The sequence below is a fragment of the Syngnathus acus genome, chromosome 12, assembly GCF_901709675.1.
Source record: "Syngnathus acus chromosome 12, fSynAcu1.2, whole genome shotgun sequence".
NCBI classification, from domain to species: Eukaryota; Metazoa; Chordata; class Actinopteri; order Syngnathiformes; family Syngnathidae; genus Syngnathus; species Syngnathus acus.
Window position 1 is genome coordinate 8997789 of NC_051097.1, and position 27993 is coordinate 9025781.

At 44.1% G+C, this 27993-nt stretch overlaps 3 protein-coding genes and 1 long non-coding RNA gene across 14 annotated transcripts in view; 2 read left to right on the forward strand and 2 right to left on the reverse strand.

Annotated features, from left to right (window-relative positions):
- Window positions 1-19520, forward strand: part of LOC119131255 (ankyrin-1-like) — a 28761-nt gene extending 9241 nt beyond the window's left edge. Inside the window, exons 6-44 of one of the 11 annotated variants that reach the window (XM_037265543.1) lie at window positions 99-284; window positions 669-767; window positions 878-976; window positions 1155-1253; window positions 1431-1628; window positions 1699-1797; window positions 1864-1962; window positions 2032-2130; window positions 2194-2391; window positions 2495-2593; window positions 2694-2792; window positions 2872-3069; window positions 3130-3228; window positions 3296-3394; window positions 3504-3602; window positions 3734-3826; window positions 3923-3995; window positions 4195-4215; window positions 5128-5251; window positions 5530-5593; window positions 5698-5810; window positions 5867-6091; window positions 6183-6337; window positions 6521-6732; window positions 7161-7365; window positions 7454-7550; window positions 7619-7847; window positions 7968-8096; window positions 9208-9327; window positions 9518-9602; window positions 10442-10516; window positions 10593-10724; window positions 10808-10966; window positions 11390-11461; window positions 15385-15454; window positions 15818-15941; window positions 16375-16431; window positions 16642-16739; window positions 16907-19520. In XM_037265543.1, the coding sequence (XP_037121438.1) occupies window positions 99-284; window positions 669-767; window positions 878-976; window positions 1155-1253; window positions 1431-1628; window positions 1699-1797; window positions 1864-1962; window positions 2032-2130; window positions 2194-2391; window positions 2495-2593; window positions 2694-2792; window positions 2872-3069; window positions 3130-3228; window positions 3296-3394; window positions 3504-3602; window positions 3734-3826; window positions 3923-3995; window positions 4195-4215; window positions 5128-5251; window positions 5530-5593; window positions 5698-5810; window positions 5867-6091; window positions 6183-6337; window positions 6521-6732; window positions 7161-7365; window positions 7454-7550; window positions 7619-7847; window positions 7968-8096; window positions 9208-9327; window positions 9518-9602; window positions 10442-10516; window positions 10593-10724; window positions 10808-10966; window positions 11390-11461; window positions 15385-15454; window positions 15818-15941; window positions 16375-16431; window positions 16642-16710 (4572 nt within the window). In that variant the 3' untranslated portion in view covers window positions 16711-16739; window positions 16907-19520. Of the gene's footprint in view, window positions 1-98; window positions 285-668; window positions 768-877; window positions 977-1154; window positions 1254-1430; window positions 1629-1698; window positions 1798-1863; window positions 1963-2031; window positions 2131-2193; window positions 2392-2494; window positions 2594-2693; window positions 2793-2871; window positions 3070-3129; window positions 3229-3295; window positions 3395-3503; window positions 3603-3733; window positions 3827-3922; window positions 3996-4194; window positions 4216-5127; window positions 5252-5529; window positions 5594-5697; window positions 5811-5866; window positions 6092-6182; window positions 6338-6520; window positions 6733-7160; window positions 7366-7453; window positions 7551-7618; window positions 7848-7967; window positions 8097-9207; window positions 9328-9517; window positions 9603-10441; window positions 10517-10592; window positions 10725-10807; window positions 10967-11389; window positions 11462-14802; window positions 15455-15817; window positions 15942-16374; window positions 16432-16641; window positions 16740-16906 lie in introns of those variants that run through there. The other 10 variants (XM_037265537.1, XM_037265541.1, XM_037265538.1 and 7 more) reach the window with 10 other exon arrangements.
- LOC119131257 lies at window positions 15445-15883 on the reverse strand. Its single transcript, XR_005099618.1, has 3 exons — window positions 15797-15883; window positions 15614-15710; window positions 15445-15537 (listed from the first exon to the last, which is right to left on the reverse strand). It is a non-coding gene; the product is annotated as an uncharacterized LOC119131257 (long non-coding RNA).
- Window positions 19521-19833: 313 nt separating the features above from the next.
- On the forward strand, window positions 19834-21806 carry LOC119131535 (eukaryotic translation initiation factor 4E-binding protein 1-like). The gene is made up of 3 exons (XM_037266065.1): window positions 19834-20087; window positions 21045-21236; window positions 21412-21806. The coding sequence occupies exons 1-3, from the start codon at window positions 19952-19954 to the stop codon at window positions 21441-21443; spliced, it is 360 nt and encodes a 119-aa protein (XP_037121960.1). The 5' UTR covers window positions 19834-19951; the 3' UTR covers window positions 21444-21806.
- A 413-nt stretch (window positions 21807-22219) lies between these two features.
- On the reverse strand, window positions 22220-23648 carry LOC119131671 (nodal homolog 2-A-like). Its single transcript, XM_037266303.1, has 3 exons — window positions 23396-23648; window positions 22449-23143; window positions 22220-22372 (listed from the first exon to the last, which is right to left on the reverse strand). Exons 1-3 carry the CDS (start codon window positions 23646-23648, stop codon window positions 22220-22222), a joined length of 1101 nt encoding a protein of 366 aa, XP_037122198.1.
- Window positions 23649-27993: the final 4345 nt, after the last annotated feature.

Sequence of the window (27993 nt, forward strand, 5' to 3'; positions counted from 1 at the left end):
GCACCTCTTGGAGCAAACTAAAGAATATTTGACTGTGCCCCGATCGACCATGAATTCCTTCTCCTCTGTGTCGGCCCGTCCTGCTTTGCTCATTTCAGGACGGCTTCACCCCTCTGGCAGTGGCCCTGCAGCAGGGCCATGAAAACGTCGTAGCACTGCTCATCAACTATGGCACCAAAGGCAAGGTCCGCCTCCCCGCACTGCACATCGCCGCCCGAAATGACGACACACGCACCGCCGCTGTGCTCCTGCAGAATGACCCCAATCCTGATGTTCTCAGCAAGGTATTTATTTTTTTTATTTTGGCATTTTTTGTATTTTTTTGTATTTATCTATTTCATTTTTTAATTGTTTATTTTGTTTTATTTAATTTTTTAAATTATTCATTAATTTATTTCCTATTTAAGAACATCAACTTTGCTCCTCCAGGACCTGGATGAACAATTTATAAAATGTGTTTTTTCTTTCTAGACCGGTTTCACCCCTCTACATATCGCAATTTTTTGTATCTTTTTTTGTATTTATCTATTTTATTTTTTAATTATTTTTTTTATTATTAAATTTTTTAATTTATTCATTTTTTTTCTTCCTATTTAAGAACCTCAATCACCTGCTTTGCTCCTCCAGGACCTGGACGAACAATTTATAAAATGTGTTTTTCTTTCTAGACCGGTTTCACCCCTCTACACATCGCAGCCCACTATGAGAATATGAGCGTAGCCCAGCTGCTGCTAAACAGAGGAGCCAACGTAAACTTCACCCCGAAGGTCAGCGGTCGCAGCTGTGATTCACTTATTATCTGTCAGGAAAAGACAGACATTCTTTTCACCTTGTCTTTAGATACTAGAATTTATTTTCATTTTTTCCTTTTGACTAGAACGGCATCACACCACTTCACATCGCCTCCAGGAGGGGCAATATGATGATGGTCCGACTCCTGCTGGACAGAGGGGCCCAGATCGATGCCAAAACCAAGGTAGGTTTTTGTTTTTTCTTTTCTAGTCCAGCTGCTTCTCCGTGCACTGAGCTGGCATTTTATCACCGATGCCTGCATATTTCTGTCCAAATATTTATTGGGCCCATCTGTCGCCCCCAAGCTGAGTCGCTTTTTCTACTTTTTATCCGTTTATGCCTGCAATGTCCTTTTTCTGCAGGATGAATTGACTCCCCTTCACTGTGCAGCTCGAAACGGACACGTTCGCATCATTGAGATCTTGCTAGAACACGGTGCTCCCCTCCAAGCTAAGACCAAGGTACCGTTTAATGAGATGCTCACAGTGAGATTCGATCATCTCTCCACACTGACGGGTCTTTTGATATCACCCGAGTGAATCCGACGTTATTCAACTAACGATGTTCCCGCATATCAATTAGCTTATATGTCAGCCTCATCAAAACCCAACTTACGCTTTGTTCTCGTCTCGCGGCAGAATGGTCTGTCACCCATCCACATGGCAGCTCAGGGGGATCACATGGACTGCGTGAGACAGCTTCTCCAATACAACGCAGAAATCGATGACATCACACTGGACCATTTAACGCCTCTTCATGTAGCGGCCCATTGTGGTCACCATCGTATGGCCAAAGTTCTTCTGGACAAGGGAGCCAAAGCTAACGCTAGAGCTCTGGTAACTATCTTTTTCCCGCTTTGTGTGAATTATATTTGAGTTTTATGGGTTTTTTTTTTTCTATCTCCAGAATGGCTTCACACCGCTCCATATTGCATGCAAGAAGAACCACATGCGGTCAATGGACTTGCTCCTCAAACACTCTGCTTCCTTAGAAGCCGTCACAGAGGTGAGCTCTTATTCCAGATCCGATGCATGAACTCTCCACCTTGACCTCTTATTCCTATTTGTGCAGTCTGGCCTCACTCCTCTCCATGTAGCAGCTTTCATGGGTCACCTGAACATAGTGAAGAACCTGCTCCAGAGAGGGGCTTCACCGAATGCTTCCAATGTGGTAAGAGCAGCACTACCGAGTCTGCTCAGCAAGCCGATACCGTAATTCCAACAACTTCAATGTATCCAGAAAGTGGAGACCCCCCTCCATATGGCCTCCAGAGCAGGACACTGTGAAGTTGCCCAGTTTCTCCTGCAGAACTCAGCGCAAGTGGATGCCAAGGCGAAGGTACACACCGGTTTGTTTTGATCCGTGCGGTCTTCAAGTTTTCGTTTTTGTTGCTGTTACCAGGACGACCAGACCCCCTTGCACTGTGCAGCCCGTATGGGACACAAGGAGCTGGTCAAGCTGCTTCTTGAACACAAGGCCAACCCGGACTCGTCTACCACGGCGGGGCACACCCCCTTGCACATCGCGGCGCGGGAAGGACACATTCATACCATTCGGATCTTGTTAGATGCTGGAGCGCAGCAGATCAAAATGACTAAGGTGAAAATGGCTCACAATAATCGGAAAATAGAATTTTCTTCCTGATTTTTTCTCGATTTTTCTCAATTTTTTATTCATCTATTTTATTTCTTCTCTCGAGCAGAAAGGCTTCACGCCCCTCCACGTGGCCTCTAAATACGGAAAGGTGGACGTAGCAGAGCTCCTTCTCGAGAGAGGCGCCAATCCCAATGCGGCCGGCAAAGTGAGGCTCTCGTACGCAACGTTAGCCCCGCGTCATCTTACGCTAGTCTCATTTACTTATGTTTCTGTCTGGTTTGGTTTTGTCCGTGCATCCGAAACAGAACGGTCTGACGCCCCTTCATGTGGCGGTTCACCACAACAACCTGGATGTTGTAAAACTTCTCGTCAGCAAGGGAGGATCGGCCCACAGCACTGCCCGAGTAAGACCAAATTTAAAACCCAGATCGAAAACCCACAGATCTAACACGACAATATCCACTCCTGTTTTCATCTCGGCAGAACGGTTACACGCCTCTCCATATAGCAGCCAAGCAGAACCAGATGGAGGTGGCCAGTTGCCTGCTGCAGAACGGGGCGTCGCCCAATTCCGAATCCCTGCAAGGCATCACGCCGCTACACTTGGCCTCACAGGAGGGACGGCCTGACATTGTGGCACTACTCATTTCCAAGCAAGCCAATGTCAATCTAGGAAACAAGGTAATGTCAAATGAACTGTTCAGAAAGTTCTACGATTCATTTATTTTTGTCAATCCGCAGAATGGATTGACCCCTCTCCATCTGGTGGCTCAAGAGGGTCACGTGGGCATCGCCGACACACTGGTCAAGCAGGGAGCGTCCGTTTATGCCGCTACACGGGTAATCTGACGTCTCCCAAAAAAATAAGACTTGGAGTCCAAATACTGAACACTTTTTTGTTTTCCAGATGGGCTACACGCCCCTTCACGTGGCCTGTCACTATGGTAACATCAAAATGGTCAAGTTCCTACTGCAGCAGCAGGCACACGTGAATAGCAAAACACGGGTAAAAAAAAATCTTAACTCATTCACTGCCAACCCGGTTAATATCTTTGACGTCTATATCCGTCAATGGCACTGAATGAGTTAAAAAAAATCATCTTTTCCACCTGCAGATGGGCTACACTCCTTTGCACCAAGCAGCTCAGCAAGGTCACACTGATATCGTCACGTTGCTGTTAAAAAACGGAGCCCAGCCTAACGAGATTACATCGGTGAGTCATGGGCGGGGCTTAACTTTCCACTATATCATATATAATGTTTATATAAAATATGGCTCCATGATTAAATGTAAACCACAACAGGGACAAATCTGTTTTTATTATTATGGTCTGTCTCAACGCAGAACGGAACGTCTCCACTGGGCATCGCAAAGCGTCTCGGTTACATCTCCGTCATCGACGTGCTTAAACTGGTGACCGAGGAATCCGTCTCCGCGGTGAGCCGCCGCTTTCGGTGTGTTTGGCGCGGAGGCCACAATTGAAACTGTGACCTCTCACCCCTCCATCTCGGCGTTGTCCTCGTTTGTATTCAGATCACAGCCGAAAAGCATCGGATGAGTTTTCCCGAGACGGTGGATGAGATTTTGGATGTCTCTGAGGATGAAGGTAAATTTAGATGAAATACTTTTTGGGGTTATGGCAAAAAAAAAAGTGCAGCCTTGCACTTTTTGAGATTTCATGTTTGGTTTTATAGGTTTATGTTGAACAGGGGTATCTAGACTTTTTCTACCCACTGCATATTTTGACCTGACCCAGTGAATGACTGTTTATAACTTCCCTTTCCATTTTTTTTTTTTTTTTTTAGGGGTCGCCCAGCTAACGTTAGGTAGGCTTGTGTGCGTCTCTCCGCTTTGTCCGTTCCGGTGGCTTCATTTTTCTCTGTGCTTCACTTCTTTGTCTTTCTGATCAATTCCTCCGATTCAACTTCAGCCATGTTTGTTCCGCTCTATTTTTATTCCCTCACTTTTTATCTCTTGCTTTGAGATTTATTTAGAAAGAAAAAAAAAAGTCTTCTGTTTTTCATCAGCATGTCGTCACGGCATTTTCCTTGTACGAGCGTTTGACACAAAGGGACTCGTGAACCTGACCGGACCTCGAGTTTCCTTCCAAATCAACTGTTTGCTAAAGACAACTTAATTCATCAAGCGGCTAATTTAACGTTATTGATGCTGTCGTCTTTCTGCTCGAAGGAATCTGAAAAAAAAAAATGTGTTTTTGGTCATCCAGCTTCATTTTTTAAATGTATATGTTTTTTTTTTTTCCTTCTCTTTGAAATAATTTTGTCTTTGGTCCCGAGCAGCTCATATCACAATCTTGATCTATGGTTTCCTGTTCTTTAATTTCCGTCTCATGCCTCTTTAATAACAGCTATTTTCTCCTACACAGAAATCATCACATGTGATTGCGTCATTGTTGAGCATGATTAAAAAAAAAAGAAAAAAAAAAGTAGCACCGGGTGCCTTGCTGTTTGCAGTCCATGCTGGATCTTATTTGACTCCATTTTAAAATGTCTCTCTTTTTTTGTGACTCTGTGTTGTGGTGAAGTCGTGGAGATGTGTGAAGTTACTAATTATATTTATACTACAGAAATACTGATAACTCATCTGTGAGCTATTTTTAGAACAGCTTCGGGCACCACTTTGGTGTTATTCGGCTGTTTTGTTCGTGTTCTTGTTTTCTCCTAGATGTCTCAAAAAATTATAATTAAAATATTTTTTGGGAATTTTTTTTTCTATAGGCGACGAGTTGCTCGGAATGGACGGCGCACGCTATTTGAAGCTTGATGACTTTAAAGATCAGGACGATGACTTCCTATCCCCAAAGAAGACGCTTCGAGATTTCGAAGGTGGTATGGGGACCACGTAAGTTCATCGTGTTTCGTTACCATCGCAAATTTGAAATTAATATCCTCCCGTGAACCCAAACATAATAAATTTGTACATATTATAATAGCATTGACGTATAATGTACAAAAAACTAATTATAAGGAACAGACAAGTCATTTATACACTTAACTTAAAAAATGGAGTTCAGTTGTTCAATTTTCTGCAACAAACATAAAACAAAAAGTCATTTGCCAAGAAATCTTTTATGCACCAAAGTTAATCAGTTGACTTTTGAGTGATATCCTCTCCCGCAGGCCCTACTCTCCCGCCATTCCCAGGATTCCTTGCGTGTCGCCCGAAACAGTTCTCCTTGATCAAGTATGATTTTTTTAACAAATTAATCTCATATTCTATTTCATTTTCATTTTGAGACTATTTTGCTGCACATGATAGCATACCATTATGTCTCTCCCACTACGCAGCACACCCCCATACCGCTCCCAAAGGAGTATGACGAAGACTCTCTCATCCCGAGCAGTCCGGCTACAGAAACTTCAGACAACGTCAGCCCGGTGGCCAGCCCCATTCACACCGGGTAAGTTTAAAATTCAACATCGATTTTTTTCCTATTGATTGGGTATCCGCTCTCAGCTTTCTAGTGAGCTTCATGGTAGACGCCCGTGGAGGTTCCATGCGAGGCAGCAGACATCACGGCCTGCGAGTGATCATCCCTCCTCGGACCTGCGCCGCGCCGACCCGCATCACATGTCGCTTGGTTAAACCTCAGAAGTTGACCACCCCCCCTCCCCTGGTGGAGGGCGAGGGGCTCGCCAGCCGGATCATCTCGCTGGGTCCATCCAGTATGCAGTTCCTTGGGTGAGTCGCTATTGTAATTTCTGAAGGACACTCTGGGAAATGTAAATTATTATTTTTTTGTTTATGACAATTTCTTATTTTGAATTCACAGGCCAGTTATAGTGGAGATCCCCCACTTTGCCTCACTGGCCCGAGGGGACCGTGAGCTCGTGGTCCTCCGCAGTGAAAACGGCTCGGTCTGGAAAGAGCACCGAAATCGCTATGGCGACGAAGTGCTGGAAACAATTCTGAACGGCATGGATGAAGGTTAGTGAGATGGAAAGAATCCACGAGACACTTGAAGATGTCTTTATCCTGATTTATGGAGTTAGAATATAAAACAGGGACATTGACAGTGAATCGTTTTATGACAGCACTTTTTGGAGAATAAATTATGCATCATTAATTTTCCCATCCCTTACTTGTCCTTCCCTTTACTCTTTATTGCAGACCTGGAAAGTCAAGAGGAGCTGGAAAAGAAGCGGATTCGTCGAATCATCTCCACCGACTTCCCCCTCTACTTTGCCGTGGTGTCCCGCGTTCAGCAAGAGAGCGATCTGATTGGTCCAGAGGGCGGGCGGCTGACCAGTAAACTGGTGCCGCATGTTGACGCCATCTTTCCCGAGACGGCTGTCACCAAAAGAGTGAGACTGGGACTGCAGGTAAGTAGCAAACCTTAAAATGGAACTTTGACGTTGATAGTCGTCAATGGTAGTGAATGAGTTTTAAGAGATTTGCTTTTTGAATCAAATATTTATTTATTTGAATCCATTTTTTTTTTCTCATTGTTTGTCACCTCACTGATTATTTATTATTATATTATTCTGCTTTCTGTTTATGTTTTTTGTTTCTTTTATCCAGCCATTCTTCACTTCTCAGTTCCCCGATTTAAGTTGTGAGCCACACTGAGCGAGCTGATGCACTGATCTGAGTTGGGTCAGATATGACTTATAAGTTGCTTGCATGCGTGAGTTGGATTTCTATTTTTTTGTGTTTATTTATTTATTTTTTATTTCTCCCCAATGGACGTCCACCTCTTCCCTTCAACAGTCTTCGGCCTTTTTATCAGCTTGTCCTCTCATCCTCTCAGGCCCAACCCATCCCTGACGAATTGCTGACTCGGCATCTCGGCAACCAGGCGACCTTCAGCCCCGTGGTCACCATCGAACCACGCAGGCGCAAGTTCCACCGTCCGATCGGGCTGCGTATTCCTCTTCCTCCATCCTGGCGAGAGAGTCCTCGTGATGCCGGCGAGGGCGACACCACCAGCTTGCGCCTCCTCTGCAGTGTCATTGGTAATTACGCAACTTTTTTTTTTTTTTATAGTCAGGGTGACATTGGAAAAACTCAGCCCATTCTTACCATGTGCTTGTGATGTCTCAGGTGGGACGGCACCTGCTCAGTGGGAGGACATCACCGGGACAACCAAGCTGATGTACGCTAACAGCTGTGCCAACTTTACAACCAATGTCTCTGCAAGGTGAGCGTTCTGAAAATTGCAAATCCAGAGTGGACTCTTCACATTCCCTGTTTTTGTCTTTCTGGCAGATTTTGGCTAGCAGATTGTCCCCGCACCGCAGAGGCCGTGACCTTCGCTAACCTTTTGTATCGGGAACTGATGTCCGTGCCTTATATGGCAAAGTTTGTTATCTTTGCAAAGATGAACGAGGCGCGGGAAGGACGCCTGCGTTGTTACTGCATGACCGATGACAAGATGGACAAGACGCTGGAGTTGCATGAAAACTTCACCGAAGTGGCACGGAGTCGAGACATTGAGGTCAGTCGAAAAAATTATTCTTTAGTACCGCAGCCGAACCTCAGGGTGTTTTTTTTCCCCCCACGTTGAATCACTTGGTTGGTTTTTGGATGACATCTCATTTTTCATTTTTTTTTCCAGCTGATGGAGGGCATGCCGCTGCATCTGGAATGTTCCGGCAACCTGGTGCCTATCAGGAAGGCCACACAGCAGCCTCGCACCTTCAGCTTCCAGGCCTTCAGAGATAACCGGCTGCCTGTTTCTGTCAAGGTCCGCCACTAACTTATATTTTTATTATTATATTGGTGTTGTGTTGGTGTTGTGGTGTGTTTTGTGGAGTCACCTGTGTTCACCGATTCGATTCTCCTGCTGAGCACCTGCCGACCCTCCCGAAAGCCCCCTCTGGTGTTTTTATGTCTGTTTGCTGTCACATCTTTGGCAGAATGTGTTTAAAAGGAAGACAGTTTAATGCGGCTTTCAGAAAACTAGCAGAGTGTGTGAATAAAAACAAAAAGAATTTGCTTAGTGTGTGCATAAAAAAAATCTACTTTTTAAGCAGACATGTTTGATAATGATGAGGAGTTGCGTGTCTCTGTATTTACATTAAATATGGATTAAATGTAAAAATAAACACCATTTGTATTTTTTAGCCTAAAAGTAAGTTATGCTTAGAAAAATTAAATTTGAGCAAGTTTGTAATAATCTTTTACAGTGTTTGAAAGTTAAGTCAGAATTCCAGTTCGTCATTATCATTATTTTATTTCATCATGAACTTCTTTCAAATATTCATTACAATTTACCATCACGCCACTGTGTATGACTCATTTTCTGTGTTTTGTGACCTTTTTCATCTGTTGTTCATTATACTGTGGTCATATTCATGTTCTTCTTTCCAATTTGTTTATTTCATGATTTTGTCTTTGTGTCACGGTGATGTTGCGCGTCCACTTTTTTTTCGTAGCCACTCTCTTGTGAGATGATCCGCATGTCCCGTGACGTGACTCCCTCAAGGTTCCCTCGCCAGCCTTGCAATCTTGCGGCCTTGCCTGTCTGTTTTGTGTCTGTCTCACTGTCTCTCTTTCTCTCTCTGGCCGTCACTTTCTAACTGTCTGGTCTGACAGACGTCCAGGTAAAGTGTGCAGGTAAATGTCACCCTCTCACCTGCCTGTGGATTGCTTCCATTCCCTGCTTCTGGCCCCCCGTGTTACGACTGCGCCACGTGCCTGCGACGTCGTGGTGGCGTCCGATGCTGGCTTTCATTTGATTTTTCCTCTTCTCCCCTTCCACCTCTCTTTTCTTATATTCTCTCTCACTTCCCTCTTCTTTTTAATTCTGCCCCTCCCTCCCCACCTTTCTATCCTCTTCCTTTTCCTTCTGTTAGGTCCGAGACAGCAACAAGGACGCCACGGGGTTTTTGTCCTTCCTGAGAAAGTGCACCAAGTATGAGGATGCGCAGCATGTCTTATGCAACCTCAACATAGCAATGCCGCCCTGTATCAAGGTAAGACATTTATTTATTTATTTATTTAGTGTATTTTATTTATTTATTTATTTATTTGTTTGTCCACTGCATTTGATTTATGTATTTAGTTATTTATTCAATGTATTTAATTTATTTTTATATCAATATATTTATTTATGCATTTATCTATGTATTTATTTATATATCTATTTATTTCTTTATTTTGTAGGTGGCTGGAAGTGAAGAACGCAGGCGGACTTTAACACCTCTCGCCCTGAGGGAACGCTACGGTGCTCTGAACGAGCCCGGTTTGGGTGAGTGCTCTGTCTTACCAACGGCCCTTTCCTGAAATATCCATAGATGGGCACTGAGTCCTTTGCTGTCCTTTACTCAAAGCTCTTTACCCCCCCCCCCCACCTCCACTCTGCCCTCAAACGTGCACGCATGGTACAACGACCGAGCCTTGCAACGCACTGCTCTTCTGTATTCCCGAAAATTCTTTCGATTTGAATACATTGAATTGGATATGTGCCAAAAGATGCACAACAGCCCTCTCCCCCTCCCACATCAGAACCGCTAAGGTTCCACAGCACCTGGTTTGTTTGCCTTTCCTGGTGCCCTGGAACCAATGACCCACTCTTGTAATATTGGTTTGCATGGCGCTGGTGTCTCCACTGCGATTTCCACTAGCATGGCGGCAGATACTGTTAGCAGCTCTTTAGCTTAGCTCTGAGAATGAGCAGGACCTCGCAGTGGAGCAAGACAGAGGAGCCCTTATTATGAGCTCCAGTATTTATTTGTTTTTTGGTTTTTTTTTGGAGCAAGGCCTTTTCTGTCTATCTTGGACACAGCGCAGCTACAATGCACTTTCGGTTACAGAATGCTATTTTGATTATTGGGACTGGCACCTGAATGCGCCTCCAAATTTTATTCTCTCCGGCCCATCTGATGTCGTCCACGTTATTGCTTATTTCTTTCCTAACAGAGCAGTGGTTGTGTTCAGGTAAGTATCAAAACCAATTTTATGGAAACGTGCATCAAGGCACTGTTGGTCATAATTGAGAAGATTTGGGAGATTTTTATTTTTAAATATGGCATGGGCTCTGCATAGTCATGATAAATTTTGAAACTGATTACATTTTCATGTCTTCAGCCGCAGTAAATGCAATGGAGAGGACTGAGGTGAAGATCAATCTCATATCAGAGCAACTTGGTTTAAGTTGGGCAGGTCAGTCACTCAAAAAGACAAAAAAGTGAGCGCCGGGTTTTTGCGCTTTTTACTGACACGACTATCCTCGGCTCAGAGTTGGCACGAGAGCTTCAGTTTGGCGTCGATGACATCAATAGGATCCGCGTGGAGAATCCCAACTCTTTGCTGGACCAGAGCTCCGCCTTGCTCAACCTCTGGGCTGCTAGAGAAGGCAAGAGGGCAAAAAGTATGTCCGCTTCGGTCCTCACATATGACATTTTGAGTTTCATTTATAAACTCGTTTTGTCGATTGCGTGATGTTCCCCTCAGTGGAGAGCCTGTACATTGCTTTGAAGAACATCGACCGTGCAGACATCGTGAGCTCCCTGGAGGGTCAGCCCTCACAACTACTACCTGGCTCTTTGGAGGAAGGCGCTTGCCGACTGGGCGATCGTGACTCCACCTTGCTTTCACCCAGCGTTCTCAATGGTACGACACACACAAAGATGACATGAAAAATTAATTAACGAAGAGAAAGGAACAGAGTAGAGTTTCCTGGATGCATGTTTAATATAATATATTGAAAGTGAAATCGACTGGGTCCTCTAAAGTCTTGAGGCTGTAATGGTGAGCTGTTTTTATCTCATTTAATTTTATTTCGATTTCTTTCATTTTATGTTGATTTATTTGATTTGTTTATTGTGATTTATTTATTTTGATTTATTTCATTTGTTTATTTTGATTTATTTGATTTGTTTATTTGGATTCTTTTATTTGATATTATTTTGATTTATTTGATATTATTTTATTTTATTTCCCCCCCCCGCCACACATGGCTGACTGCAACCCTCCCCCGTGAGTCTGGGTAACAGCCATTTTTATTTTTTCACCTTATCTCTGTTGCTTCACAAGAGGTGACGGACACAAGGCCCTCGCGCCTGGTGCACAAGCCACGAGTTATTAGACCCCCGTTTTTCAGGAGGGGTAAGTGGAAGGGTGGCACTCGCTCGCTCGGGGCTGCATGGTGGTCTGCTAACGAACTCTCGGAGACATGTTGACGAATGGTGTCGTTCTCTGTAGCAGCATGCACGTTAACCCTTCCGCCTCACTGAAGCACAAGTCATTCTTTTTCACACCCCATACATGAGAAACAAAGGTAATCAATCTCCCTTTTACGGACGCCATTTTTACACTTAACGACGAATGTCTGAGAATGTTTTTCTTGTTTATGTGTGCGTGTGGGTCTGGGATGAATCCACTAGTCCAAAGTGGCACGGGTACACCCAAGACGGTGTGCTCTGGGCCTTCATACCTTGTTTCTATTCTTCCCTTTTCTCTCCATGTCATATCTGCTGCCTCTTCTTGCTCCCGTCACCTGCTCTTCTTCCTCACAGCTCTTCCTGTCCGACCTCTGACCCCATGTGGCCTCATGTTGAACCTCTGGGCCTCCTCTTCCTCCTCCTCCACCACTCTTGTCATTAAATTTTCCCGCGCTCCTCCCTGATTGGGGTGAGCGGGGGAGCCTCTCCTCCGCCTCTCTGTGTGTCTTGTACATTTTGTGCATGGGCATGCTGCATGAATCGCAAGGATCCATGTTTGTTTTTTTGGGAAAATAAATTAGCAACAGTCGTGTGTGTGAGCGCTGTTTGAAATGTCAAATTTGCATGGCATGCTTTATGAGGTCCCCTTCACTGTGTGCAATAATTCGGACGAGTCAATGTGTTTAGTCGCCAAGCAAATAAATGTGCCTTTTATTTATTTTTTCTGGGAATTAAATGGTGTGTTTTGGAGGCTACGCTGTCACACCGGGCAGCACATAATGCTTATCAAGCAAGGTGACCGTGACATCATCTTTTTTTATTCAAAGGCAAAATATCATAAACAGCAGTTTATTTGAGATTTTCTAATTTTTTTTGCCCAAGTTTGATGGAAAACGGTCATCATTGCCTGAGCGTCATCTGCTCGAAGTGATCGTTGTTTGGAAGTCTGTGAAAAAGTCTCAGTCGTTAGTGTTCGTCCCCCTTCCAATAATATTTGTGTGACTGTGGTTATTGAATCGTGTGTTGTGAAATTTGTTTTTCTTATTTTTTATTGTTGTTCTGTGGTGACAAATTTATGTCTTAGTTCATTTGACGTCTGTGTGTGTTTGTGTCTAAAAAGTAGGAGCAAAGGGAAACGCATAAAACATATTCATGATTCTAATTCTGATCCATTCCACCATGCTCACCTCATTCTGAAGTCATTTGTCATCCTCCTGGCATCCCAGAAACACACACATACATTCACAAATGGAATTTTCACACACACTCATATCACAGCTAAGTAAATATTTTGGCACAGACACATACTGAGACACTTTTGAAAGATTTTAAATTGTAAAAAAGACATGGCTGTAAAGTTTCTTAAGCTAACCTTCTAGTAGCAATTTAGCAATACTCGATTAGTATCAATTGGCGAGAATAAATTATATGTTTATAAACGATACAAATCGGAATGATACACGGAACGAAATACGATGCAGAGTTTTCTCGTAAACTCATCGGTGGACCAACATGCAGCCAAACGACCTACTTTTGAGTTGCCAGGCGTCTCAATCATTTTGTACAGGTTATGTATATTGTCGGGGTTCATTCAAGTGTGTGATGACATCACACTTTGCAAATAGAAAGCCATTTTTTTCAATCAAATGGATTGTAATAATGCTTTACTGTGGCTAAAAAGCCAAGCGTGGAGAGCCTCCGTCACCGAAATAACAAAGGCGATCAATCTCTTTAATATTCCGCCTTTATTTTTTCAATTTCCGTTTTGCAGCCAGTTGAAACGTGCGCAAGGGCCAATGGCCAGTCCAGTCGCCTCGCTCGATGTGCAGCGGCCATCTTGACCTGCCACAGTGCACCATTACTGTACTCTTTCTCAAAGGCACCAGAACGACCCTATTTTCCTCCAATAAACGCGGCACTTATACCATCATTTTATCACCGGGTTCCAGCAATATTCTGCTTCGGCACATCCCAAAGCTTGTGAGACCCGACGACATCGCAGGCTATTTAAGACCAATGACCCCTTTGTCACGGTTAAACAAAGTATTTTGCGACAATCGTGCCAAGAAGATCTATCCGTCATTTAATAGCCTAAATGGCTCATTCGGAGCTTAATGGGATTGACCCAGAATTCCGACCCCATTGGTGGAAGACCTTTGTATGGATCCCAATTTGACATATTTTTTATCTCCCAGAGCCAAATGTCATTCCAAAAAGACCTTGGCTGTGTTCTAATAGCTTAAGCTATATTAGCTCATGTGTGAATGGTCAAGTGTGCGTGATGGCATGTTTGCGGAGATTTGGTATGCACGGCTAATTCTTGAGAATGCAGGGATAGCAGAAATATGGGACCTGCCATAAGGGTTGGAACGATACGAACAATGCTGCCTGCATCCAAAATCTTAAATCAATAAATGACAATTCCAGGAAGCCATTTTGATCCACTCCCCCCCCCCCCCAAAATACTTTTTTTCCAGCTATGACTTGAATGCATCTGAAATTGATCATGTGTTGCTGAGATGATTGTACAGCAGAAGATTTAAAATGGTTGAAGATGAACAAATATCGTGCCAACCCCAAAACGAACTCTCTGTGATGCTTTCTTTTGGTCTGCTATAAGTTCACAGTCATAGCCTCGTGTTGTGCCACAGACTGATGACTCAGCAAACCTTTCTCCTCAAACTCACTCACTGTGTCCCAATGACTGTAACCGACTATAACTTCTTCCAGCCACAAATTGCTTGAAAGGTCTTACCTCATTCACTGCCAACCCAGTTAATATCTTTGACGTCTATAACCGTCATTGGCACTGAATGAGTTAAGAATACAGGAGTCAGATCATGTTTCTTTTTTTTTTTTTAATCTGGCTGCATAAATTCTGAATGATGACCTGATTAGGGTTGACGCTGGGTTTCTTGCAGCATTATTGGGACAGGGTTGAGTCCTGCACTCATTTCCACCAAGTGGTACGGTTCAGCTCAGTATGGCACAGTTTGGATCAGTAAACCCTGATCAAGATGATCCCCCAAATTTTTATGTTTATGGGAATTTTGTTGTCCACTAAACTTAGGCTTTATGTTCCGTCCATTCAATTTGTGTTAGCATACAACTATAGTTGGTCGTCTTGAAAATTTGAACTGAGCTGTGCCGATTGGTGGAAGCAAAGACCTTCTGAGATCCTTGACAAGAACCACTCCTGCTCCCTCACCGCCATCTCGCCAAGCTGCCTGGCTGTGCCTGCATGGTGTTAGTCTTTCTCTTGTCTCGTCCTTGTCGCCCCTCCAGGTTATGGGCTGGTTCAGGAGGAGCTGCTGTCTCCGGCCTCCATGCAATACAGTTTGCCTTCTCCTCTCGATGCAGAGCCCTACTGGCAGGATGTGTCCAGTCTGCAGTGCGCCCCCATCGCCGCCACAGAAGAAGACACCTTGATGGAGATGTCGGACGTCCAGGTGTGGCCGGCGGGGGTCAGCCCCTCGTTGGTTACGGTGGAGGACTCGTCATTGGACGGCAGCAGTCGAGCGGACGACTCGGAAGGCGCCACGCTTTCCCTTCCCTGCAGTTTGGGCCGGCCCAGCAGCGGAGCGAGCGGGGCGAGCGGCTCCCTTATGGAGCTGGAGGAGGAAGAGGAGGAGGAAGAGGAGGAAGGGGAGGTTGAGGAGGAGGAGGAGGCGCCACTGGAGCCCATGAGCGCGCTGGCGGAAAGGGACCGGGTCAGAGCCAGTGGCGCCGTTCCCAAGGTCAACTTGAATGGCCAGCTGGGTGGTCAGAGGTCGGACGGGAGGAGAGGGGAGGCTCCCGTGGCGGGAGGAGGAGCCAAAAGAGGCGGGGCGGGGCTTAGTTCAGCGGAAGGCATTTGTGTTCTTTCAGGCCTGCAGATGTACGGCCATCCCGAGATGTCCCCGTTGAGTCGAGCGGGCGAGCACAATGGAGACAACCGGTAGGTCACGAGGTTGACCTCTTTCACACTGCCCGGAGAAAATTGCTGCATCAGGGTCCGTACCAGGACAGTCTGCACAGAAACTGCAGGAGCAGGGCAGGACTGTGTGTTAGTGTGATTTTATACAGCTGACTTGGCAAACAATGATTCAGTTCTTACCATAAATTCTAAAATGTACAGAGAGCCAGGGAAGGGCGTCCAGAATTGGAGTCAAGTGCTCCAGTTAGGATTGCATACTTTGGCGATTTTGGAGTAGCTTCCACGCAGGAACAGGAACATAATTTGGGCAGTGTGAATGGGGCTCAAAGACTTATTCCGAATATCTCTCCAACCACTACTCACTTTCTTTGACTTCTATGTTAGGTTGGTCGGGGGCGGAGCTTTTCAACCCTACTTACCCGACAAGGATTCCCTGCAGGGCTGGGTGGGCTCGGTATCGTCGGGCCGGGACAACAACACTCCGGGCCAGGAAGCTCTGCTGACTCCGGTGTGTGACACAGCTTACTCACATGTGCTGCGTGGGTGCCTCCTGCAGGGAAAGGGGCTGGGCTTCTCTCACCAGGAGGCGGGGAAACGTGCATGGGAACAGGAATGGAGGCGGGGCAAGGTCAGGTTGAGGCCGATGACTTATTTAGAGAGAGAACATCTTATCCATTTTTTTTGTTTTGGGGGAATGAGCCAATAGGAAGCCAGTCATGGAGTTAGATACTGTTGTGTCCAACAGTATGTGATCATCATTAGCTTTAGTTTCATTTAACATCAAAAGGTACTTTTTGATGATCAGGATGATGTGTTGTGCGGAGCAACACATGGTTCAAAATCTGCCATTTTCTTCCTTGGTTTAGCATTTGTAGTAACGAATTTATTTCTCCCTAAAAAGAAAATGATCCATTCATGCTTGAATGATTCTTCTTGTGCAGAGAGAGGACAAAGAGGACTATGCTGCTGACGAGCATGGGAGGGTGCTTCATCGGAAGGTGAGTGGTTAACAAATATACGTATGGATGGATGTGGCACATGGCACCCCCCCAAAAAAAAAAAAAACATGATTTCAAATCATCCACAACCAGCATTGTGGGACTGCTACTGCACACGGCAACTTAGTTTCCTGCTCAGGTTCCACGTAGACTCTCCAGCACTTACCAGGAGTGTTGTTTCCGTCCTTCCTCCCTCCCTCCTTGCTCCAGGTGGGGGCGGATGTGAGAAGGGCCGCACAGTCGGTGCAGCGCACCAGTCTTCGGAGGGTTAAATACTGAAACACAACACACACAACCTGGTCCATGAGGTACGCGATTCCCACAAGCACTTGCGTATCCCAGTGCTTGGAGAGAAAAAATAAATAAATACCAGAGCAGATCCCATGTTCATTTTAATACACACCCTCAATTTGATGAAGTCCTCTAAAGTAGTGCTATATTTTGGTAGAAACAAACTTGATTTTGTGTCTTTTAGGACAAGAGAGCCACTGCCAAAGCTTCCTCCACAAAACCACATTCGGAGCGCAAAGGAAAGTGAGCGACGACACACAGACTACCAAAACAAGGAGTTACCTAAGCCCTCCACATGTGAAACACTTCCAGAGGAAAAACAAAATGTGTTGAAGAGATCAACTTGTAGTTTTATAACATTTGTAAAGTATCACTTCAACTAAAGCATGAGCGTTTTTTTTTTTCTACAAAACAACCCCCCCGCCCAAAGAAAAAAAAAACAAAAAACAGCAAATGTCACTGAACTAAGACGACAAAAAGTGCTTCCTGTGAACTGTAACTGCATGATGACCGCTGGTGCATGACTTTGACCTTTTGAACTCTCATTATCCACAAGCTGAAGAGGGAAGGCCCACATTTGGGTCATGTGACCTTTTAATGACTCAATTGCAAATCCGCAGCCCCAAAACAGGAGTACCCCCCCCCCCCCCACAACGACGGCCTCCGCCACTGCTTCTTTCCATGGACCTTTTTTTTTTTGTTCTGTGCGCTTGTGGTAAATATGCACTCTGCTATGTGGACGTGTGTCGCCGTACGTATGTGTGGGGTGTCTTCTCTGCCGCATGCCTTTCTCGCTGAGCCCTAACCCCTGATTGGCTCAAAGGCCCTGTGATGTCAGCACTTGGAAAGAGAGCTTGCTTTTGAGTGTCCTGTCCTTGTGTGTGCTAAATTGTTGTTGTTGTTATTTTTGCCCCCACGAAAAAAAAATTCCTCGTGTTACGAGCTGATATATTTTTATTTTGAAGGGGGTTGATTACTTTCCATAACGCAGAGTCATCTGTGTAGCTGACATCATCTCTCCCAAAACAGTAGCCGCACTTGATATGCAGAATACGCTTCCGCACCTCTTTCCCCATCACCTTGGCTGCAGGATGTGTCCCAAAAAAAAAAAAAAATGGAGGACAGTACAGTATTGTGCTATGATGACGTGTGATTGTGCAGGCAGCACTGTGATTGTCATCATGCTCCCCGTCCCCAGACTCGTGATGTTGTCGTCACAAAGTAAAGCACACGCAATCGAAATGATTACGGACAGGTCAGGGTGTCGGATCGTGTGAACTCGCCGCAGCAATAAAATCCAAAACAAGCGTGATGAGCGCCGCTATAGGAAGTTCTGCATATGTTTTTTTTGTCATCGCCTCTTTGATAACACACAAAAAAAAAAAACGCGGGCTGCCTCGACCTTGACGTGAGTGAGTCAGCGAGAAAACGCTGACACGGAATTAGTTCAGGGGGATATCAGTGTGGGATTGCAGACGCCTGAGAGATTTGCATCTGTATTTGACAGCATTTAGCATATCAAGCAGTGTTATGTTGCAGTAGCCAATACAATGATTAAATATCATTTGTTAAGTTTTCTCTGAGTTTAAGTATGTGAATTTAGAGCAGGGGTGGGGAACCTGATGTAATATTATGGAGTATTGGGATTAAAATTTAACGGACGTATGTATCATAAAAAGAGTTGGAAGCAGGTATCCCAAACAGATTTTCTTTCATTTTTTTTTTGGCCTGTGCCATCCAATATGAGCCAATGTTTGATAATTATGGCGGAAAGCAGCTTTAATTTGTTTTTAGGATTGACTAATGGGCTGAATCAAATTCTCTTGTGGCTCGCTTGTGGCTGATGAGTTCTCCACCCCTTCCCTAAACAAATCTTGGTAAACTAATTTTCCTCTGAATTATTATTTTTTTATTAACGCAGAAACCTGATGTTGTCATATCATGGTAGCACACGCGCACTGACCATCACTACACAAAATATGTATCCCATAAGTACTGTAAGTGCTACTGTAGCCTGACTGACTGAATGAATGAGCACACATTTCACTTTTCTTTTCTTTTTACATGGCCAGTGCATGCACTATATTTGCCAAATATCACGTTTTCACTGGTAACATGCCACTCAGGTTTTCATTTCTGAAATTAGAAAGTGTTTTTATTTCTTGTGCAGGGCCCTACTGATTGAGTGCGAATTGTTTTTGGGTGAGAGACTATTTTGTCTGTTTAGCTTTTTGGGGGTCAGGGGTATAGGTGAAATATGATGTTTTGCGTGTGAAAGAACAAGCATGTCACTTGAAAAGATAGCGTAACGCCCAATGATGTAATTTAAAGAGTATTGTAACATTTAAAGCGTGGAGAAGAAGAATAGATCTCACCTATACTCCTTTAGAATGAATACATGACAATGTAAACGCAATATCATATTACTCTATCCTAAGGAATGCAACTGCACCCATGCACAAAAAAAAAAGATGTTTTTATGAAAATATGTGTATAAAAAAATATATATGACAAAATATATTTCATTAGAATGCTATGCACCCTCATAGAGTTGTTATGGATGTTCTTTCAGCATTATCTAGTTAGCCCAAGCCCACCATGGGGAATGTAGAGGCTATGTAGCTTTGAACACTTTTTTTTTTGTTTTCTATCGGTCCAGAAGAAGAAGAAAAACAACAAAATGTATACAAGACTTTTAATCAGAACTATTCTGACGTAAAAATATGTATAGATCATCTTACCCTGTACACCAGCTCAAACCATTTACAAGACTTAATAAACAAAGATGTGACATATGAGATGTATTATTCTTAAATCATTCTCAATGCACTTTTTTTTTTATATAAAATTTATATAGAACATTTTATTTTTTCTCTGTAGTTCAATTCAAGTGAGTCTTCAACTAATCTGGGTAGGTATGCAGTTATATTAAAATATGTGAAAAACACTCCGAAATGTGATAAGTATTGTGATAACGTGCTGATTGTACCGCGCGAGGATGTATTTATTTTGTTGTTTGTCGTCACTCGACTTCCGTAGCTTAAAAAAAACTACAACTTCCGGCATCTGTGACGCCCCCTACTTTCAGCCAATCACAAGCCGCCGCTTCACGTGCTCGCGTAGTAGGGCTTTCTGGGTTGTTTTGGATCCAGTGGTAGCACATGGAGACAACACGGCATCACATTTGAAGCAACTTTAGTTTTACCGAGAACGCTGTCACCATCTAGGCATGTCAGCGGCAGGTCAGACGAGCGGAAGCCGGGATATCCCGGCCGTGAGGCGGGTCGCCGTCCTGGAAGCCGCCCACATGCCCCAGGATTACTCCACGACCCCCGGGGGGACCGTGTTCAGCACCACGCCCGGAGGTAACTCGGCCAGAGGTCAAACTGGGTCTCAAATCTCTGACATGCAACATAATAACTTGGGCTTTATTGCAAATAGCTATAATAAGTGCATCGGAGCACTTAAATGACTCTTGGTGTTCCTGCAGAATCATCTATAGCACAGATGTCAAACTCGAGGCCCGGGGGCCAGATACGGCCCGCCACGTCATTTCATGTGGCCCGCGAAGACAAATCGTGCATCAAATTCGTGTGTCATTACTAGAATTGCAAATTGTCTTCACTTTTAATAACATTTGACCAGTTTTTACCCGTCTGATTTGAAAACGAGTTATTTATCAGTTTGTTTTGTAGCTTTTACTGTATGTAATATGAGGTGCTCATACATTTATTTGGGTTGACAGTCGTAATGGCCCTCCGAAAGATGATTACAATGCGGCCCGTGAAAAAAACGAGTTTGACACCCTTCATCCTTAGTCTTGTCATATCCTTATGTTAATGATCAACAGTGTTTTGTTATTCACCGATTTGTAGCCTTTCGAAAAATTTGTTTTATCAGAAGGAGGAAATATTATGACTTCTTGCACTGTGTAGTGATATTTAAAAAAATCCCAAACTATTCACAAAGATAACTTTTTATTGAGACTCAAAGCAGTTTCACTTAGGCAGACTATAAGCTGCACCAATTGTTGCTACAAGCAAAACAAGGCGGTGTTTCCCCTTCTGCAGCAGTGAGAAAGTTGGCGGAGTATCCACATGCTGGTGTCGTCAGTGATACTGTGTTCTGTAAATGTTCACATTGATAAAATCCACACACACAAATACAGCTGGCTCACTCGATGTGTGTCACGGCAGTAGAAAATAGGTCATTCAAGCACTTGATGCTACTAGTCTACATTGTGAGCGTCATCAGGTAAATGGAGGACTTCATTAAATCCACAATTATAAGATATTAAAAAAATCTGCCTCTTGCTTGTGCAGGAACTCGAATCATCTACGACAGGAAGTTCCTGCTTCAGTGTCGCACCTCTCCTTTGGCTCACACGCCTCCGAAGCTGCCCGATATCCCGGGAGTCACTCGACCGTTCAAACGGGAGTCCTCCACTGAGACCTGCCAGCCGGCAGCGAGTCAAAGCGGTCAAATCGAACAAAGCCAACATACAGAGGGTGCAGGTAAACATTGTTTGCATGTTATGACCTTTACGATGTGATGGAGGAGGGAGCTCTTGGCAATTGTGTGCGCAAGCTCAAACCAATTGTGATTCATGTAAAATCCCTTTTTAGCTAATCACATGGGGCTGTATACTCAACTCCAGTTTTTTTCCACTCCACTCTTTTCTTCACACAGGAGAAGATGCCCAGTTTGACATGGACATTTGAAGAGGATTGGTACTATTTCTCACATCTTCACGGTTGTTGTTTTGTCGAGTGTAAAAGATTTTTTAAAGTTGAATTAAAAGGTAGGGACTGTGGAATATAAAATTAAGCTCCTCAAGAGGAAATTGTACTTCTGCATGCCTCCGTTGTTGGCATTTGGGGTGTGATTAAAATCTCTTTTAACTAAACATAATATTGTATAAGATAATAAAGTGAGTAAACAGCTTTTATAATCAAGTACAATATTGTTTTTGTTGTTTGAAGTTAATTTACACTTTTTTTTGCATGATAAAATTGTGTATTACACAGTTGTATTCGCTGGATGAGGATTTTACAGTGGGAATAAAATGTATGTGAACTCTGGAATGACCTGGATTTCTTCATAAACTGTGGTGGAGGGGTGCATCATGGATTGGGGCTGCTTTGCCATCTCAGGGCCTGGATGGATTGCTATTAAAGGTGGCTTTATTGTATTGTAACAAGACACTTCTAAATTAAATGTAGAATTAATTTATTTTGTTGAAAATAAGAAATAATTTAATGTTTTACTGTACAATGTAAACAAACAAATGGCTCAACGTGACCCAAACAATCGATCATGTCAATTCCGTTTTTTAAAGGCGAAATGAAGCTTTATCGTATTGTGTTTTGCCAGTGCTTCACTCGCTGACCAGATTTGTGTCATTTGGAACGGGCACAATGCGAGACGCCTAAATCTACAACAGCAAAGTCATTAACAGTAGTAAAGTCTGTGATTGTGTACATGTTCTTGGCTTGGCCTAGTGGCAACCGCATTCTTCCACCACCATGTCCTGATGGTGCTTCATGACCATCTTGCCGTTCTCGTAGTAGAGCATAGACAGTGGCACCAGGTGGGTGGGCACGCAGGACAAGCACGGCATCTTGTTTGGGTGGTGCAGCTTGAGCAGGCTCTGTGGTGAGAAGGAGAACTTGCTTAGAACAGCACGGAAGAAAACATACACGAGCAGAAGAAGCGAAGACTCGTACCTGCATGTAGGCGTGGTTAGTGGGCTTGAAGTTCTCGTCTACTGGTGTGGGACAGGCGCCCTCGCAGCGGAAAGCGTTGTAGCCTTTGGGATAAACCATCCACTGGCTCCAGCCTAGCTTCTCAAAGTCCACCCACATGTCCACCTTCCTGCACAGAAGATCCTCCTTGTTCGCTGTGAAGATCCTTCTTCTGTGCTGTCCGGAGAACCTTTTGGTCCTGCGGCGTGTCTTCCTGGGGCCGACCTCCCCATCCTGGCTCACGTACTTAGAGTGCACGGACGTGCGGATGAGCGAGGGCGTCCGCTGAGCGTCGGGGTTCTGCCTGGCGAAGATCACCATCATGACCCGGTTTTTTGTAAGGTGCTGGATTGCTTCCAGATTCTGCTCGCCGTCCTCCGGCTGATGTGTTGACAGGGCCTGCTCTTGCCAGTGATGGAGCATTTGGGTCATGGAGAGCACCCTCCAGGAGGAGGTAGATCTCATGGTGCTGGGATGGGCCTTCAGCCTGCCCAGGAAGAGCCTGCCGCCAGGGCAGCTGTCGTCAGAGCACGAGAGGTAGACGTCCACCAAGGCTCTGGGGGACTCGCTGAAGTCCGGCAGGCGGATGCGGAGCTCGGCCTGTTGAATGCGGTCACCCGCGGACATGGAGGACATGTTGAAGGTGATGGACCACCGAGCGCCTCGCTGCTCACAGCCTGGAACAGATGCAAGTACAAGAAATAGCACAAACTCAAATTCTTTTATTTTGGGTGGCCAACCATAATTCTGCATAAGTGCTGAAATGATGATTCCAAATAAAACATTGACTACCAAACTGATTGGATTTAGATGTCAAAACTGTTTTAGCTGAATAAGTAAATTAAAAAGGAAGTAAAATCACACACGTTAGTTTTTAAAACTGACCAAGGCTCAATGAAAAGATCAGCGTTTAAAAACAGAACACTCACTTTTTGCAACAAGGCTAGTCACATAATCCGAATGATGCAGTCCAGGGTTGTCCTCGGTCCAGGTCTTGTCTCCGGCATAGTTCTCAGTCAACATGGTCCGGTAGAGCTGCATCATGAAGACGGGAAGTCCTCCGACTTTGCGCCGCTGCGAGGTAAATTCGGAGCGGCTGGACAAAGCGCGCAGCTGCGCGTCTGGGTGCATCGCGGCGACGCACAAGCTGACCAGGAAAATGAACACGGCCAGTGTCGGCATAATTCCACGACCCAAGTGTTGGTAGTTTCCAAATGATGCATCTGAGATGTTTGCCTCCGGGTTTTTATAAGGCCACCCCAAATGGCTGAAGTTCTTTTGAAGGCGCGTGTCTTTGATCCACGTCGTTCCTGCAGCACTCAATACAAAAATGGCACACTACTTGCATAGTACAGGACTTTTTTTTGAATGTGACATGATGCATCGAAACTGCTTGGCTCCTTTGAAGTGCCCGACGTACAAACCCGTGTGAGGGGCCACAATTTGATTTGGTTGATAAGAGGCCCTCACAATAATTTGCGTTAAGGAGATTAGGGTGCCTTCTGATTAATGAGCAGGCAACTGCAGGAGTTAATCACACACAACTCGCAAATATTACATCATCATCAGGCATTACATGATTAGATTTGTTCAATTTGGTCCTCCTAATATTTTTTTTTGGGGGGGGGGGGGGTACTATAATTAATGTTGAAACATTTTAAACATTTGCTCTAGGCAAAAGCGGAAACCAGGGAAAATTGAGTTATACTTTAATTATTGGTCATTATTTTTTTAAAAACGAATGTGTAATTTATTTTGTGTTTTTAAAAGTGAGATAAATGTGTTTGTTTTTATAATGTCACAGAGAAAATGTTTGCAATTCAAGTTCGTAACTTTTAATTGCAGAAGAGTTATTTAAATGAAATAAATAACATAATTATAGTTTTCATTTTGTTGCCTGGTGCGTTTTTTACCTACTCCACCAATTTATTTTTAGATAATTTTCATAAAAATCCAAATTTTATACAAATCGTTTTGGAGCGGTCAAAATGACTGCAATGGTCATAGTGAAAAACATTTATTCCTTACCGCTCTTCTTTTTTCGCGCGTACAAAAAATTTGTATATGGAATTGAATGTTTTCCAGCGTCAAAGCTGCATTACAATTGACAGCAGCATCAAAGAGTTATTATAAATGAGCAGTAATGAGCTCGCACTTAATCATAATTGGAATTGAAAGGGATAGAGAGACACCAACTGTTGCGCTTTAACCGTTCTTACATCAAACGAACTCTTGTTTTGATCAGTTTTTGAAATCAATTGATATTCAAAACCAATTTCATTCATCAAGTAAATTTAAATGCACTGTTTGAATCACTTGACAATAAAAGATTGTTGTATAGCCTTTGCAGATTTTTTTAAAATTTCTTTTACATTTAGTTACTTCTTTATATATTGCTTTTGTTTTTTTACAGATTGTCCGTTTTATTATTTTTTAACTAGATACAATAGGCCACGACGTTGCTTACTTCCGTGTGCCGTAGTGCGCATGTGCAATTAGAGCCTCTATTTCAGGTGGAGTTGCAGGTGATGGGCTTCTATTCAGATGAGTCGTGCGTGTCCGACATGAAGTCACGCCAACTCATTTGTTTGCTACTCCTGTCGATTTTATACCCTGCCGCAGGTAACAAACTTTTTTTCACTCTTGTATTGCTCAAATTTGGTGCATTTAATTTCAAGCGCATTGATTTTGCTGGTGCGTTCTCATCACTAAACGAGCCACAAAGGCAACTAATTTGAATTGAACGTTTTCTCCTCACGTTTGCATTTAGAAGAGGTGTGTTCTTATTTTATTTTATTTTATTTTTTTCTGGGGAGGGATAGCTAGCTGGTTGCACTTGAAGTTGAAATTGAGCCTAAATTCTGCGCTTGTTTCAGGTCATGATTTCCAGTGTCGTCCAAACCAATGGGAATGTGACGATGGAAGTTGCATTGCTGATAAATGGAGATGTGATGGAGAAGGGGACTGCCTGGATGGTTCTGATGAGATGGACTGTACTGGTAGGCACTTTTTAATATTGTTAAGATTGGGCCAAAATGAATTCCTGCACCTGTAGATAGTGAGAAAAAAAAATCACACCCTAACACAACTCCTATGCCGCCATCATATTTTTTCCCCCTGTCCATTTTTTTTTTTTTTTTTAATTGGATTTTCCCTCAGTTCCTCCAGGCTCCTCCAACTGTCCACTCGGTCAGTTTCCATGCGTGGGCTCTGTCGGCTGTGTTGACGCATCGGCACGCTGCGATGGACAGAAGCAGTGTCCAACCGGCTCCGATGAGGAAAACTGCGATGTCGCCTTAGGTTGTTTGGACTCGGACTGGACTTGTCGGAACCGCATTTGCATCCCCATAGAGCTCCGCTGTGATGGAAAGAATGACTGCATGGACAACTCTGATGAGGAGGGCTGTGGTGAGGAAGCTTTCATGTTTTATGCAATTCCTTTTTTTTTTTTTATTTAAAATGTTTTAAAATGTTACAAATTTTCTGGTGACCAGTTGTTTGCCGTGAGGGTGCCCTCCAGTGCGCAGATGTGTGTCTGTCTGCTGACCAGATGTGTGATGGGAAGTTTCACTGCTTGGATGGCAGCGACGAGCCCGTAACTTGCGGTAAGTTTAGTTCTGAAATAATAAAATGTGCTGATCAACAATATTGATTCTTGACGTCATTTGATGCAATGCCCCTTGCAGGTGAGACCTGCTCTGTGAAAAATGGAGGTTGTAGCCACGTGTGTGTGGAGGAGTCATGGGGTGCTTTGTGCACATGTCCTCCTGGCTATAAACTTGACGTCAATGGGGCAGTCTGCAAAGGTAATGCAATAGCTGCATTTTTTTTTTTTTGTGGGATTGATTGATTGCAGGCAATGAGATCAGCTGTTGAAAAATAAAATTCAGGGATTTTATTGTCCTACGGTAGTTATGTAATTTAAAATAATTCTAAAATATTTAAATATTGTAAAATTGGCCATATCGTATTAGATATGCAAGATAAACTGTTAGACTGCACAAAAAGTGGAGTCATGCCACCCTTGAAAGTGATTGTTGTGACAACACCGCCGTCTGCTGGCCGTGTTGTGCAACTGCCTTGTTGACTTAGTTGCCCTATATGTGCCCGCAGATGTGGATGAATGCGCCCTTCCCTTCACGCCATGCCTCCATCACTGCACCAATACAGTTGGATCTTACTTTTGCCACTGCCGAGAAGGCTTCAGTCAGGATGAGAGCTTTGGCTGTCTGGCCACAGGTACTGCCATTAAATTATGCCTCAAAGCAAACTAACAATATTGATCTTCTCATTTTCTTTCTTTTATTGCCAATGTCACAACTTTTGACGTGTGTGCCTTCAGGGAACGTTACCCGACTGCTGACAGTTCTGAGGACATCCGTCGGGCTGCTAAATGTGAAGTCGCAAAGGTTTGAGGTGCTCCAGATTCTAAAGTTCGACCCGGTGGCCTTGACCTATGACATTGCCCGGGGTCACTACTACTGGGCTGACGACATGGGAGTCATCTATAAGAGTGATGGGAAGCGCACTTGGACAATCCATGCTGGTTTGTTTCCCATGTACTCGTATCTCATTATGCATGATGGTAGCCATTTTTGTATTAGCTAATTTCATTAGCTCTATGCTAACCCAACCTTCAAATTCCTTACACAGGTGAGCCTGGAATCAAAGGGCTGGCTTGTGACTGGCTGAATGGAAACCTTTTCTGGACCAATCAGAGGACAGAATCAATCTACGTGCAAGCAGATGATGAGAAAAGTTCCACCATTTTGTTGAGCAAATCAATCAGCCCATCAGAATTGGTGGTTCTACCAGTAGAGAGGTTCGCTTGATCAGCACTTTTTTTTTTATAATTTATAATTCATAATTTTATTTTTTCAACAATTCTTTGTTTTTGCAGCTTGATGTTTTGGATCAACACGGGCCCTGGCACGAGGGTGACCATAGAGTGGGCATGGATGGATGGGTCGGACAGAAACTCTCTGATTGTACTGACGGCACAAATGGCCCATGGACTCACAGCAGACGTGGCCGCCAGGAGGCTCTACTGGATCAGTGACGCCAAGATGGTGACTTGAAAAAAAAAAAATGAGACCATTGTATCTCATCCAGAAATTAGAATAAAGTCGTATTCTTTCCATCAGTCCATCGAGACGATGAAAGTGGATGGGACCGGCCGCTACACGTTCACCGGACTCTTCAACAAGAGACCGGCTCGCAACCTGGCCGTGTTTGAAAGTTCCTTCTACTGGGCGGACAACAAAGGAGTCTGGCAGGTTCCGCAGAGCCAACCAAACCGGAAGAAGTTTCTGTGGAAATCCACACTTCCACTTTTGACCGTCTTTCATGAGCTGCAGCAGCCGAGAGGTAAGCGAGGAACTTCCTCCTCGTGTGCTTTCGTGCTATCAAAGTGCAAATGTCTCCTCCACAATTAGGTTCTTCTGCATGTGCCAAGACCCCATGCCAGATATGTGTGCTCACCAAAAGCAACCCTGTGGGCTTTACTTGCACTTGTCCCACCTCCAAA

Bases quoted from the DNA above. Each gene is read 5' to 3' on its own strand.
- LOC119131535 (XM_037266065.1), top strand. From the start codon at position 19,952: ATGTCAGCGGCAGGTCAGACGAGCGGAAGCCGGGATATCCCGGCCGTG. The intron at 20,088-21,044 runs GTAACTCGGCCA...TTGCTTGTGCAG, and splicing joins GTTCAGCACCACGCCCGGAG to GAACTCGAATCATCTACGAC. The intron at 21,237-21,411 runs GTAAACATTGTT...TTCTTCACACAG, and splicing joins CCAACATACAGAGGGTGCAG to GAGAAGATGCCCAGTTTGAC.
- LOC119131671 (XM_037266303.1), bottom strand. From the start codon at position 23,648: ATGCCGACACTGGCCGTGTTCATTTTCCTGGTCAGCTTGTGCGTCGCC. The intron at 23,144-23,395 runs GTGAGTGTTCTG...CATCTGTTCCAG, and splicing joins GACTAGCCTTGTTGCAAAAA to GCTGTGAGCAGCGAGGCGCT. The intron at 22,373-22,448 runs GTACGAGTCTTC...TTCTCACCACAG, and splicing joins CTAACCACGCCTACATGCAG to AGCCTGCTCAAGCTGCACCA.